This window comes from Myotis yumanensis, unplaced genomic scaffold, assembly GCF_028538775.1.
Source record: "Myotis yumanensis isolate MYYU_CA2020_CCGP unplaced genomic scaffold, mMyoYum1.0.hap1 SCAF_1, whole genome shotgun sequence".
Classification (NCBI taxonomy): Eukaryota; Metazoa; Chordata; class Mammalia; order Chiroptera; family Vespertilionidae; genus Myotis; species Myotis yumanensis.
The window spans coordinates 294,304-308,563 of record NW_027223752.1 but is presented as its reverse complement, the minus strand read 5'-3'; the positions used below and the strand labels follow the sequence as shown (position 1 = coordinate 308,563).

The 14,260-nt window shown below is 54.3% G+C and overlaps 1 protein-coding gene across 5 annotated transcripts in view; it reads left to right on the top strand.

The window, feature by feature from the left end:
* TRAF3 (TNF receptor associated factor 3) overlaps positions 1 to 14,260 on the top strand; it is a 90,624-nt gene that overhangs the window by 54,361 nt on the left and 22,003 nt on the right. For 3 of the 5 annotated variants that reach the window (XM_070411571.1, XM_070411564.1, XM_070411548.1), the window contains exons 2-5: positions 5,179 to 5,443; positions 6,482 to 6,533; positions 11,645 to 11,749; positions 12,542 to 12,709. In XM_070411571.1, coding sequence (XP_070267672.1) covers positions 5,199 to 5,443; positions 6,482 to 6,533; positions 11,645 to 11,749; positions 12,542 to 12,709 — 570 coding nt within the window. In that variant the 5' untranslated portion in view covers positions 5,179 to 5,198. The remainder of the gene's footprint in view (positions 1 to 5,178; positions 5,444 to 6,481; positions 6,534 to 11,644; positions 11,750 to 12,541; positions 12,710 to 14,260) is intronic. The other 2 variants (XM_070411554.1, XM_070411558.1) reach the window with 1 other exon arrangement.

Genomic DNA, 14,260 nt, shown 5'->3' with positions numbered 1-14,260 from the left:
GTAACCAGCGGTGCCGGCGCCCCTGCGCTGCAGGGAGCTTCCCTTACGGTCTTTGGAGCCACCATCTGTCAGGCTCCCGCTTCCCCACCGGAGAAGAGCCGTCCAGTGCCCGGTCCCGGCGCCTCCGTGTGTTTGTCGGGAGGGAAAGTGCTGGCTGAACCGTCAGAACCGCTTTCTGTCTGGTTTCGTAGGTACCAGGCTGTCCCTTTTCCGTCAGCATCACCCATAACCTAATCTGAACATTCAAGATACAGATAAATCTGACTACATTACAGTGAAGCACTGTTCATTAAAAGACATAAGTAAATTAAAGTCAGGCCATCAACTGTGGTGAAGACAGATATGTAACTAATAAAGGATTCGTTGTCAGAATATACGAATCACCCCCAGATCAATGTTGTGAAAGACAGAAGAGCCCCATTAAAAATGACAGGAAGGCAGAATCAGGCATTTCAGAGCAGGAAAGACACAAGTGATCCACCAACACATGAAAGATGCTAAACCTGTTTAATTATCAGAAGAAGGAGGAAGACCACCCGTGGTCCCTGTTCGCTGGCAGAAATGAAGATTCTGACCGTGCTGCGTCGGTGAGGACGCTGCTTGGCATGGAGGGCGGTTTGGCCCGGCTGGTCGGTCGGCCGTGCACACCTGCAGCTCCTGCGCTCTGGACGCCGAGGCCATGGCCAGGGCTGGCCCTGCTCGCTGTGACGGGCGAGATGGGAGAGTGTGGGCTTTGTGGGCCACAGCAGGTCTTGTCGCCCAGGTGTCCTGTTTCGTTTATTTGTTGCTCCCCTTAAAACCTAGAGAGGAGTCTTCTTGCAGGGCCTGACAGGAACCGGCGCCGCTGGGTTGGACCCACAGCTGCTGGCTGGGCCCTGACCCCCGATCTTGAGAACGTGTCCTGGGGCCACTGGATGCGGCCCAGCACAGATGCCAGGATGTTCCGACTGTTCGTGAGAGTGAAGCTGGAGACAGTGCGATCAGAGATGGGAGTGCGTCGTGGAGTGTTCCACGCGGTGAGAGGCATGAGTGTGTCTGTGCACACGAGAGACGGGTAGGGGTGGCTGAGGCAGGCGCACGCGGGAGGGGCTGTGGCGGGTGGTGTGCTCTGGGGTTACGGTTTGGTTGTCTTCTTACCTTGCATGTAGAGTGCACATGACCTTTGGTATGTGTCAGCTAGTACATTTTTCCGAAAGGCAAGCGAGGGTACCAGCAAGGGAGTCTTTACCCACCTCCTGTTCCCCCTGGCAGGACTCCTGTCCGAGAACTATGCCCAGGTGATGGCCGGAGGGGGGGGGGCAGGTACCTGTGTGGTGACCCCAACCCCGCCCTCACGGAGCCGCCATGAGGACGCCCAGCATGGAGCCTTTGCTCTGAGCAGCCGCAAGATGCTGACAGACACCGCGTGCACACCGCCCCTTTCAGTGCGTGGCCTGGGCACCTGTCAGGACCCGCGTGACCACAGATGTAAGGGTTTTTCTCTGGACTCAGTTCTGGTTCGTTGGTCTGTGTCTGTCCTCAGGCCAGCACCCTGCGACCCCGATGGAGCTGCAGAGAGTTTGGAAGCCAGGAGGTGTGAGTCCTCCAACTTTGTACCTGTTCAAGGTTGTTTGGTCCGTTCTGGGTCCCTTGTATTTCCATGTGAGTTTTAGGTTCAGCTTATGCATTTCTGCAAAACAGCCGAGGCTTTTCGAAGGGATAAGTGACCCGGTAGGCGGGTCTGCACAGTGTTGCGTCCCAGCAGCTCCAGGCTTCCGGGCCATGAACGCTGTCCTCCAGCATCAATAAGCACAGCTTCTCCTCCTTGGTTACGTTTATTCCCAGACACTCCATTCTCTTTGATGCTATTTTAAATGGGTGGTTTCCTGACTTCAGGTTTGGGTTATTCATTGCTGACGTGTACAAATGCAGTTGATTTTTATGTATTGATCTTGTATCCTGCAGCTTTGCTGTTGGTGCAACTCGTTTTTGGTGTATTCCTTAGTATGTTTTATATTCTGTCCTCTGAGAATAGAAATAGTTTTACGTCTTACTTTCCAACCTGGATGCCTTTTATTTCTTTTTCTTGCCTAATTGCCGAGAAGGGGCATTTGTGGGGGTTTTCTGCTTTGTTGTTTTGTTTTGTTTTGAATCCTCACGTGAGGCTATTTTTTTCCATTGCTTTTCACAGAGAGTGGAAGGAGGGAGGGAGGGAGAGAGAGACATTGATGTGAGAGTAGCCTCCCAAATGCACCCCAGTCGGGGACAGGAAGTAAACCTGCAGCCCAGGTCCATGCCCTTGACCAGGTATCAAACCCGAGACCCTTGGATGCTCGGGCTGACACTCTAACACTGAGCGCACCTCCCTCCCCCCAAGGCCAGAAGGGGCATTTGAGGAAGGCTCTGAGCCATCGAGAGGAGGAGACAGCCCGATCCTTGTCAGGCTTCCCAGCCCCGGGGACCGGAGGGCGCAGCTGTGTCCAGTCTGTGGTCAGCAGAGGCTCCACACAGCACAGCTCGGAGGCCTGCGGCACTGGGGACTGGGCCGTTGTGCTGTTCCCAAGGACCGGCCTCGGGGAAGGGACTGAGATGGCCCTTTACCCCTCGCAGAGCAGGTGCTGGTGCAGGATAAGTTCACCTCAGGCCTCACGTGTCGGGCGTGTGCAGTTTCCGTTTCAGAGTCTGGCGCTTTATGTGCATCCTCTGGTCTCTCTTCAGGTCGCATAGATCTTTCGCCTTTTAAAGTGTGTGACGCTCTAAGTAAATGTCACACATGAGCCGAGCCAGGTGCAGTGGTTTCTCGTGGGTTGTGCAGGTGTGCGCCCCACCGTCCAGCTGCAGACTTCTGTCTCCCCAACTGGAAGCCGTGCCCAGCAGGAGGCGCCCCACCCCCGCCCCTGGCCACCGGACCCTGCCCGGTATCTCCGCCCGCCCGTTCTGGACGTCTCCGTGTACACCGCTTCTCGCCCTGTGGACAGTGCGTAGGGAGGCTGGTGTTTCTTGTTCCTGCTGCTCAAGCCCTCGGCGTAGCTCAGGAGTGGGCAGCCTGTGGGGCAGGCTGCAGGGCCGCTGGGAGGGGCGCCCCCCACACACACACTCCTGCGGGCTGTCCTCACCCAGGGCAGGGCGGCGAGCGTCCGCCGGGGCTGGGTGCCTTCGGCCTCTGCTCTGTAAGCACAGGCTCCCGAGCTGTGCTCTTTACTAATGTGCACGGAGCCTGGCATGTTTGGGGAAACGGCCGATGGCTGGCGAGTGAGTGTCTCTCACACTAGAAACAGGAGCTCGGCCGTAGAAGCAGCCAGTTCGCGTGGAGCACTTGGTCCTGAGCACAGCTCGCCAAGCCCGCGGCGAGGCCCTCAGGGCGAGGAGCTCTCAGGTCCGGCCGAGGGTGGAGTGGCTCAGCCTCACCTCGTTCTGTGTTCGTGTGTGTGGAGTACCTGCTGCCCATCAGGCTCTGTCCTAGGGGCCTGGGGCTTGTCAGTCAGCCACACAGATCAACCCCAGTCGTCGGGAGCTTGGTCTATCGGAGAGAGACAGCGAACACTACGCCTGCGGAACTGGACGGCGGGAGTGCCATGGAAAGGCAGGCAGGGCAGCGGGGTCCGGCCAGGCTGGGCTCCTTGGGAAGGTGGGGGCGCATCCCCGGAAGGAGGGGCACCTGGAGCATCTGTAGACGCAGGTGCCCGGCCTGGAGAGGGCCAAGGGCAGGTCGGCTCCCGGTGCACCCTTTTCTCGAGAGCAAGGCGAGCAGGTGCCGTCTGCAGTGAATGGGTTTGTGGGCAACGACTTGCTGGCCTTTGAGGTCATTTTACAAACGTTTTTGGTTTCACAGGTCGACTTGACAGGAGGCTCCACACTGCACAGTAGGGCTCTGTTTCACGAAAACTGACCCGTGTGGCGGAGCCCAGCTCGCTGGCTTGAGCTCCCACATCCCGAGTGGGACACATCCCTTCTTCCAGCCTCAGAAAGAGGCCGAGGCCGCGTGAGGACCGAGGCCGAGGCCGGGAGAGAGGGGTTCCGCCGGCCTCACTCGAACCTCAGCTCAGCACGCTTCCAGGTCCAGCAGCGCCCGGCGCGTGGCCACCCAGCACTGACTTGGGAGGAGGGCAGGTGGGACTGGCCCACGGGCCTCAAGAGCAGGGAGAAGGTTAAGCAGCAGCAGTGGACGGACGGGTGGAGCAAGAGCCTGGTGTGGCTGGAGAGTCCTGGTGAGCTCGGAAGCCACTTCCTCTGCAGGCGGCGGGCCAGGCGAGCACCTGTGGCTCGTGTCTGGGAGGCGCTTACACGTCCCATGATGGCAACTTGAGGTGGGACCAGCCCTGTGCTCACTGGTCACTGTGGTAGGAGAGCCTGCATGTGGGCCCGTCCTTCCCATGTCCCCTCCGCCATGAGTCCCGCCATTAAAGTGCCTGCAAGTCCACAGTGGCCTCTCCGCGGGCGCAGTGCGGGGACCGGTGGCTCTGTGGGCGCAGTGCGGGGACCGGTGGCTCTGTGGGCGCAGTGCGGGGACCGGTGGCTCTGTGGGCGCAGTGCGGGGACCAGTGGCTCTGTGGGCGCAGTGCGGGACCCAGCGGCTCTGTAAGTGCGGGGACTGGTGGCTCTGTGGGCGCAGTGCAGGACCCAGCGGCTCTGTAAGTGTGGGGACCAGTGGCTCTGCAGGCAGAGTGGGGATCCATAGCTGCGGGGTTGGTGAAGTGATGGGGCCGGCAGGAGGCAAGGCCAGGCCTGTGGTGCCCAGGCTCGGGTACCTGGGGGGCACTCGCGCGGGGTGGCACCGTGTACACTTCAGCAGGAGTCTGCAGTGTGCTTGACTGCAGGCCATCACGGCACCTCCACCCGGTCGGCCAGCAGGTGGCCTCCACAGCAAGGCCGGCTGGGAAGCGACACTGGCGGAAGGGCTGTGGTTTCAGCTAGAGCGTCGGAATGGGGCCTCGGATGGGAGCTTACGGCCCAGCTAGGTGTTCTCTGTGGTTTAAAGAACCTTCAAGATACAATCCATGCCATCAGGGCTGTGAGCAGCGGCGTGAGCGTGCACGGCGCAGCAGGCAGGCGCTACCCCCCCCCCGCCCCCCCCCCGCCCCCCCCCCCCCCGGCCCCAGCACCCAGCCTCGCTCAGGCTGACAGGCGTCCAGGGCCGTGTCTGCTATCTCCTTGCTGGGCCATGGGCAGCACTTGACTCATTTCTTGTTGTTTTCCCAGCAGAGTGTCTCTGTCTCACAATGGAGCCGAGTAAAAAGATGGACCCTTCCGGCTCGCTGCAGACCAACCCGTCGCTCAAGCTGCACCCGGACCGCAGCACGGGCACCCCGGTGCTCGTCCCCGAGCAAGGAGGGTACAAGGAGAAGTTCGTGAAGACCGTGGAGGACAAGTACAAGTGCGAGAAGTGCCAGCTGGTGCTGTGCAACCCCAAGCAGACCGAGTGTGGGCACCGCTTCTGCGACAGCTGCATGGCCACCGTGCTGGGGTAGGCGCCGGGCCACTGCGGCGTGTCTCCGTCTCCTGCTTCTCCATAAAGCAAGCTCCGAAGGGGACCACAGAGATGGGCCACCTAGGGAACCCGGTGGGAGCACACCTGAGCGCAGGGGCCTCAGTGACTGAGGCCTGGACCGCCAGCCCCATCCCGCAGACTCTGTCTGTCTCCTCCCGAAGCATCTGTAAAGTCTCTCCTGCCACCTTCTCAGTGGCCCTGGCCACTGTCCCTGGTGTCCCCTGTCCCTGGCATCCCTTGTCCGTGGTGTCCCCCGACTGTGTTGCTGAGTTTGCTTGAGGAGCTCACAGTTCCATGGAGGAGACGCCATCAGCCAGGGACACGTGCTCTGCGTGCGGGAGAGGAGGACAGGCAGCAGGGAGGCCGGGCACGCCCCTGACGAGGAGGCACCCAGTGTGTGCGTGGCGGAGCGGGTGTGTGCAGAGCATGCACTGACCTGGGAGCCCTGGTCAGCTGAGTCCCACTGCCATGGCAGAGTCCAGGGTCCCAGCGGAAATGACATGGGCGAGCGAGTGTCTTCTCCACGGTGTCTCCTGGGCACAGTGTGGGCACACGCTGCCCGCGGCCGGGCCCAGGGCCTGGGAAGGTGCCCTCTTCTTCCTGACTCAGCCCCGAGCGCAGCGGCGGCCTCCCTCCTGGGGTCCTGCCCAGGGCCCCCGACAGACCGCCTGTGGGTGGGGGACTCTCGCGGGCTGTGAAGGCTCTGTGGGGGACGAGCGCGTGGAGAAAGTGTGGCTCCTGAGACCGGGCACTCCCACGGAGGAGCCCCACGCATGGCTGGTTTTGGTTTCTGAAATAAAATTTCACTTTTAACCGAACGGGGCTTTCCAGACGGGACTGACCTCGCTGTTCTGCTAACTTCCTTCGAAGTTACCCTTCCACAGTCTGCCCTCTCCCTGCGGCCCCACTTCCGCCAGCCAGGCCGACCCCACAGTGCTGGTGGCCACAACCCTCGAGTGACAGGACCGCGGCCAGAGGCGGCTCCGCTCTGACGTGTTTGTCTCTTTCCCTCAGCTCTGCCAGCCCGAAATGCACTGCGTGTCAGGAGAGCATCGTTAAAGATAAGGTATCGCTGGGTTCTTTGTCAGTTTTGTCCTGTGTTGGGAGCTGGGTGGTTTGCGTGCGGCGCTCGGTCCATTCTGCCGTGTGGCCGCTGGCTCCCGCCCCCAAGGGCATCCTGAAGCCATGACCCACCTGAGATTTCAGCCCCTTCCCTGCCCACGGGCCTGTGTGCAGGGCTCACAGGTGTCACGGGGGCCACTCTGCCAGAGACCAGAGGCGCCAGCTCACCCACGGCTTCCCCCCAGGCCCTCCCTGTGCTGCCACACTCCGCCAGGCACACTTGTAGTTGGAAATGACTCATTGAAGTACTTAAAATATCAATAAAAATCCGTGGTTCCGATGTTTTGATTAATGAACCTAATAGTTTCTTAAATGCAGGCCATGACATTGTGGTGAAGTTCTCGCTCGGGCTCCTGGCTGCGGCCCGGCAGGCTGGCCTTTGTCTGCCGTGAGGAGCAGCGGCTGCGGGCGCTGGCAGGTGCCCCGGCAGGGCAGGGCGGCTGGGGACCCACACGGCAGTTTAGAGATGGAATTAGCCAAGTCTCCATCTGCCTTTTCTTTCTTTTTTCCTTTTCTTTTTCTTTAAATCTTGATTGTTGAGCGTATTGCAGATGTCCCCCTTCCCCCACTGCCCCCTCTCCCTGCTTCCCGCCCCCCTCCCCCACCCTATTGCCTGTGTCCATGGGGAATGCATGTGCATATGGGATCTTTGGTTAGTCTCTTCCCTCCCTCCCCCCTTCCCTCTGAGATCCATCAGTCTGCTCCATGCTTCCAGGCCTCGGTTCTATTTTATTCACCAGTTTATTTCATTCATTAGAGTCCTTGTTTTTTTATTTTGATTTTTAGGTTCACTTGTTGATAGATATGTATTTATTGCCATTTTATTGTTCATATTTTTCATCTCTTCTTCCTCTTCCTCTTCTTCTTCCTCTTCTTAAAGAATACCCTTCAGCATTTCATATAATACTGGTTTGGCAGTGATGAACTCCTTTAGCCAGCCCCATCTTCTCTGTGAAGCTCTTTATCTGACCTTCATTTCTAAATGATAGCTTTGCTGGGTAGAGCAATATTGGTTGTAGGTTCTTGCTATTCATAACTTTGAATATTTCTTGCCACTCCCTTCTGGCCTGCAGTTTCTGTTGAGAAATCAGCTGACAGTCGAATGGTACTCCCTTGTAGTTAACTAACTGCTTTTCTCTTCCTGCCTTTAAGATTCTCTCTTTGTCTTTAACCCTTGGTGTTTTGGTTATTTCTTCTTTCCTTCTCTAGTTGTAGGACTTCCATTCAGCCAGCTTTCAGGCAGTTCTGAATGATGGTTATTCTGTATTTTAGCTGTAATTTTGATGTGGTTGTGGGAGGTGGTGAGTACTGGCGTTTACCTACACCCCCATCTTGATTCTCCTACCTTTTCTTTCTAAGCCTTTACCTGTCTCTAAAGACTTCGGTTGGTAACAGGGAAGGGAATGTTTCTAAGAAAAACAAATCACCCTGTTCTCCTTATCTTAACATTGTAGCTAACCTTGTTAACACGCATCTAACCTACATAATGGGAAGAAGTTGGAACAACAAACAACGGACTGAGAGGGCCTCTTGGTCTCTCATTTCATTAATCAGTATTATTCCTTTTTTTTTTTCAATCCTCACCCAAGGATTTTTTTTCCATTGAGGGAGGGAGGGAGAAACATTGATGTGAGACACATCAATTGGTTGCCTCCTGCACGTGCCCTGATGGGGCTGGGGATGGAACCTGCAACATGCCCTTGACCAGGAATCGAACCTGAGATCCTTTAGTCCCTGGGCCGATGCTCTAACCACTGAGCAACCGGCCAGGGCAATTCCTATTTTTCAATGGCATTGATAGCTGGAGGGAAAATGCTAGTTTTGTTGAAGAAGCATAAGTGAGATGAGTCACGCCGTGGGTCCTCGTGGGGCAGGGCCCTGGGAGACCAAGGTCAGGCTGCTGGTGGAAGGCACTGCGCCCTCGGTGTCCTCAGCTGTAGTGCACAGTCTGAGCTCTTTAGCTCTAAAGCTCTGTACTTCTCGTGTTCTTATGTTTCCAATCATAAAGTTAAACTCAAATGGCTCCAGAAACTTCGACACAAAAAGGAACTATTTCTTTTTCTTTTTTTTTTTATTAAATATTTATTGTTCAGATTACATTTGTTCCTCTTCCCCCCGCCCCCATAACTCCCCTCCTTCCAGTTCCCGCCCCACCCTCCGCCCTCACTCCCCACCCACTGTCCTCATCCATAGGTGCACGATTTTTGTCCAGTCTCTTCCCGAATCTCCCATTCCCCTTTCCCCCCCAAGAATAGTCAGTACATTCCCTTTCTATGTCCCTGATTCATTATAATCACCCGTTCATTCTGTACATCAGATTATTTATTCACTTGATTCTTAGATTCACTTGTTGATAGATGCATGTTTGTTGTTCACAATTTGTACCTTTACCTTTTTCTTCCTCTTCTTAAAGGATACCTTTCAGTATTTTGTATAATACTGGTTTAGTGGTTATGAACTCCTTTAGCTTTTCCTTATCTGTGAAGCTCTTTATCTGACCTTCAATTCTGAATGATAGCTTTGCTGGATAAAGTAATCTTGGTTGTAGGTTCTTGGTATTCAGCACTTTGAATATTTCTTGCCACTCCCTTCTGGCCTGCAAAGTTTCTGTTGAGAAATCAGCTGACAGTCGTATGGGTATTCTCTTGTAGGTAATTGAGTCTCTTTCTCTTGCTGCTTTTAAGATTCTCTCTTTGTCTTTTGCTCTTGGCATTTTAATTATGATGTGTCTTGGTGTGGTCCTCTTTGGATTCCTTTTGTTTGGGGTTCTCTTCGCTTCTTGGACCTGTAAGTCCATTTCTTTCACCAGGTGGGGGAAGTTTTCTGCCATTATTTCTTGAAATAGGTTTTCAATATCTTGCTGTCTCTCATCTTCTGGCACCCCAATGATTCTGATATTAGTCCGCTTGAAGCTGTCCCAGAGGCTCCTTACACTATCTTCACACTTTCGGATTCTTTTTTCATTTTGCTTTTCCAGTTGGGTGTTTTTTGTCAAATCTTTGGTTTGATTCTTGTGCTCCTCTGGTCTGCTATTGGGTATAATATTCTTTATTTCAGTCCGTGTATGCTTACTTTCTAATTTCTTTATCGTAGCATCGAGGGTCTCATTAGTTTTCGTGAGGCTCTGCTCAAGTTTATAGCAAGCCCTCAAAATTGCGATTTTTAGCTCCATATCCTCCATTTCTGTCATGTTTTTTTGTCTCCGCATCTTTTATGCTTTCTTGGTGCACCCCCTTGTGGTCTTTGTGCGCAGTCTTGTTCTAGCCAAGCCTTAATTGTTGTAGTTAACACTAGAGGGATTTGACCACCAGGCCGACTGGCTGTAGGAATCAGCTGTGGAAAACTTCAGTCCTCTGGGGAGGCGCTAATCCAGCCTTTGCCTGAGGCGATCGGCAAATGGCTCTGCGCAGGGCTTGGGCGGGGCGGGATCAACAGGGCGGGGGGAGGGAGCAGCTATGGCTGCTCTCAGTCCGTCCCCAGGGACTCTGCCTCTCTGTCCCCGCAACCGCTGCAAACCTCGGAGGGACCGTAGCCAGACAGTCCCGCTTCTCCCGTTTGAGTCTGGGTCCCTAGAGACTCGCCCGGATCTGTAGCCCAGAGTCTGAGACTCCCTCCTGATTGAAAACGACAACCTCGCCCTCAGCCGCCAGCCCGCTTTGCGCGCGCACCACCTCACCACCGTACCTTTAAATTTTCCACACTGCGCCTCCTCTGAGCCTCGTAATGCTGTTGTTTTTCCTTTTAGTTGAAGAGTCTCTCCTCAGCCAGCCTTCCTGTGGTTCTGGTTGATGTCCGTTCCGTCTTTTAGTTGTATTTTTGAAGTGGTTGTTTACGGCGGCATAGCCGGTGTTTACCTATGCCGCCATCTTCGATTCTCCAGCCAAAGGAACTATTTCTTACCGGTTAAAAAACACCTGTTTGACTTTCGAATCTTAAATTATGACCTATTTTTAAAGTCCTGTTTATAAAGAATTAGATCTGACTCCAAATTAGTTTATATTTAACTCTTCACAGCTGTCAATTCTGCCTCTCTGCTCTGGGGTTGAGAAAGGCTCCCTGTCTGGTTTTCCATTGTGACAGCGCTAGCATATGGGAGTTCCTTAGAATTAAATGCCCAAGGGCTAACGGTAACCATGTCGTTAGGAGTGAGCATACCTGTTTTCTAAAGGGGAAACGGGATTAAAGAAAGGAGGGTTTTCATTTTGAAAGGGAAACATTTTCATTATTGGATCAACTTTGCAATATATATTTAAAAGGATTTTTTAATAGCAGGCTAATGCCTCCTTTTTGCTAAAAAATGAGTTATCAGTGACTTAATCTTCGGAGAAGGAACCAAAATAAATGGTTTACTAACTGTCTGTGAGATGTGGCCTTTCACGGTAGTTTCTGTAGTCAGCGATCTACCAAGGCATCAAGTTCTCCCAGGTTCTGCCCTTGAGCCTTGACCGGAGGTGAGCTCCCCTGGACACCTTCACGGTGCCGGCTCCTGGAGTGTCCAGAGTTCCAACGTGAACTCGATCCTGGTGTGCCCGCCTGAGATTGTGTCAGCATGAACCCAGCGTCCTCTCAGTGTTCAGTGTGACTTGGTTCCTTTTGGCTTCTCTAGTAAAAGACAGTATTAAGGTTGTGCTATTTAAATGTGTCTCTACCCAGCCAGCATGGCTCCGTGGTTGAGTATCGACCTATGAACCAGGACGTCACGATTCGATTCCCGGTGAGGGCACATGCCCAGGTTGGGGGCTGGATCCCCAGTGTGGGGTGTGCAGGAGGCAGCCGATCCATGATTCTCTCTCATCATTGATGTTTCTATCTCTCTCTCCCTCTCCCTTCCTCTCTGAAATCATAAAAATATGTTTAAACAAATAAATGGTGTCTCTTTGTGGGGCAGCTTCTCCCTTCTGCTTGTAGACATGGGAAATGAAGATGGTCCTCCATGCTTTGCAGCCCACGTAAGGGAAGCTTGCGTGATTTTCTCAAAGTGGTTTTGCATCGCCCAAAGCAGCAGCCTGTGGTGAGGAGGGTGCTGCCCGCTTCTCACCGCTGTCCTTGTTGCAGGTGTTCAAGGACAACTGCTGCAAGCGGGAGATCCTGGCCCTCCAGATCCACTGCCGCAACGTCAGCCGCGGCTGCGCCGAGCAGTTAGCCCTGGGACAGCTGCTGGTCAGTACCGAGGTCGCAGGGGGTCCCGTGTACACAGCGTCCCCGGTCAGTGTGTGTGCACCTAGGCATTCATCATCTAAGACCTGCCACACGTGAGAGCAGTCATACCACGTGGGCCTGAAATGTCCCTTTTGTGACACCATTAGCAGAATTCCCCACTGGGTGTAAACTTGCCACCCTGTTTAGAACAGAAAGAAATCTGTATCGAATTTTAATTTTGGAAGATCCATTAAAACCTCTTACTTTTACCATGAAATTCCACATAACTTCTTGTATTTTTTTATTAGTATCACTAGAGACCCGATGCACGAAAATTCGTGCAAGGGTAGGCCTTCCTTCCCCTGGCTGCCGGCACCAGCTTCCCTCTGGCACCTGGGACACAGGCTTCCCTCCTCCAGCAGGCTTCCAGGACCCGGGCTGGCTTCCCTAGGCCCTGGCTTCGTCAGGAAGGACGTCCAGAAGATGTCTGGTCTAATTAGCATATTATCCTTTTATTATTATAGATTTTATCCTGAAAGGATATTTGAATTAGAATAAAACAAAGTCCTTAGCAGATAACCATTTATTTATCTAGGGAGAGAAGTTAACTTAATTCTTCAGAGCAGTATCGTTTGAGGAGCCAATGAATGGGTGTGGGACTCAGTGTCTTTGATCCTGTGTCACTCTCCTCTGGAGAACTGGTCTGTGGCAGATGGAAATGTTCCTGAGGGAGCTGATTGCGTGGAGGCCGAAATCGGGCACTTCCAATGGTATTTGCTGCTGACTAAGAATTTGGGATTGTTTGTCTCCCAGGTGCATCTGAGGACTGACTGCCAGTTTGAAGAACTCTCGTGTGTGCGTCCTGACTGCAAAGAAAGGGTCTTGAGGAAAGACCTGCGCGATCACGTGGAAAAGGCCTGTAAATACCGCGAGGCCACATGCAGCCACTGCAAAAGCCAAGTCCCGATGATCACGCTGCAGGTGCAGTATTCGCGTTCCACCTACCGCCTGCTCGGGCCAGATGCGATCTGCCCGCAGAATAGCGTTTACGTGACTATTCTAACAGGAATAAGAGAAAAGCCGGGTGTAAATAGCAATCTTCATCTGACTTCATTTCAGAGTTAAGCTCCATTTGTTTTACTCATTTTCATTTACGTAGTTAATGTTTTCATTGCCTGGGTTGACTATCACTTGGGTTGCCAAAAAAATGAAGACTAATTATTCCAAAGAGGTAGACTTTCTCACTCGTCCCAGGGAATGGCTCCCAAATCGTGTTGGATCGCCTAATTTCTTACCGCCCTGTGAGCCCTGTGATAACCATCGCGTCGGCACAGCCGTCTGTCTCGCAGGGATGTGGAGTTCACGTTTTTCTCCGACTGCGATTATTTTGGCCCAGTTCAATATCATGGGCGTGTTAGAATCAGATCCCTTATCTGTAGATTAAAGAGAGAGGGGTGATGCGGATGAGGGCAAACTTTGAAAACAACCAGTGGTGTGGGAACCCTCAACATGGGTCCATTTGTTGAACAACATTTATTAAGCGCCAGGCATTGTTCTGGGACCTGAGGGTCCATGGCGAACACGCGGTGGGTGGTCCGGTGGGTGCCGTGGAGAGCGGGCCTGCGGCTGCCCTCCGACACAGTGGCGTGCGGGAGAGCTCGAGCAGAGGGAGCAGCGAGGGGACCCAGCTGAGCTGGAACTAGCTGGGCAGGTGGACTGTAGGAACTGTGAGGCCAGCGCACTCCCAGCACTGAACACAGTCGAGGTGCTGAGGGTCCAGGAAGCCGATGGCAGCCGGGAGCTGGGGGTGACATTCCCTGCACTGTCCATCCAGCAGGTATGACAGATGGCCGGGGCCGGGGCAGGGAGGCACTATGTTGGCCTGGACAAGGAGAGCAGGGAGAGGGAGGGGTTCTGGGGTAGTTTTAAAGGTAGAACCAATGGGATGACCTGAAGGCTCAAGTATAGAGTGTGCGCTAAGGGTGACACCCAGCATTTCTAGGAGCCGGAGCGTCCTGCCGAGGTGGGGCCCGTGGGGGATAAGAGGCTTGGGGGGCGAGGGGGAAAGCGGGGTGTCCAGGCTCCAGAAGGTATGAGCAGCTGGTCCTTGCAGCCATGGGATGGGTGTGACTGGCGAGCCCCGGTCAGACAGAGCCTGGGCACACGGTGCTTGCAGGCCGCTGAGACGGGAGGTGGTCCGCGGAGGAGAGGCTGCTGTCAGGGGTCAGGAGAGGGGTATCCGGGTGAGGGGCAGGGCAGGCAATGCTGCTGGGAGGCTGCGCAGGAGGGGCTGGGAGCTGACTTCGGGGTGAGGCAGAGCGATGACTGTGGGGTCATCAGATGGGGGGACAGGGAGGGGGTGCAGGGCTGCAGCTGCATTCCTGGTGTATGTTCTGAAGCAGTTATTGACCAGAATCCAGGAAAGGTCTTTGTTTTTTTGGTACAAAATCTTTATAATCTTCATGTTTGCCTGACTTTGTATGACTTTCTCATGCCTGTGGCTTTCTCCCGTTGTGCAGTCTTTCCCCTGCG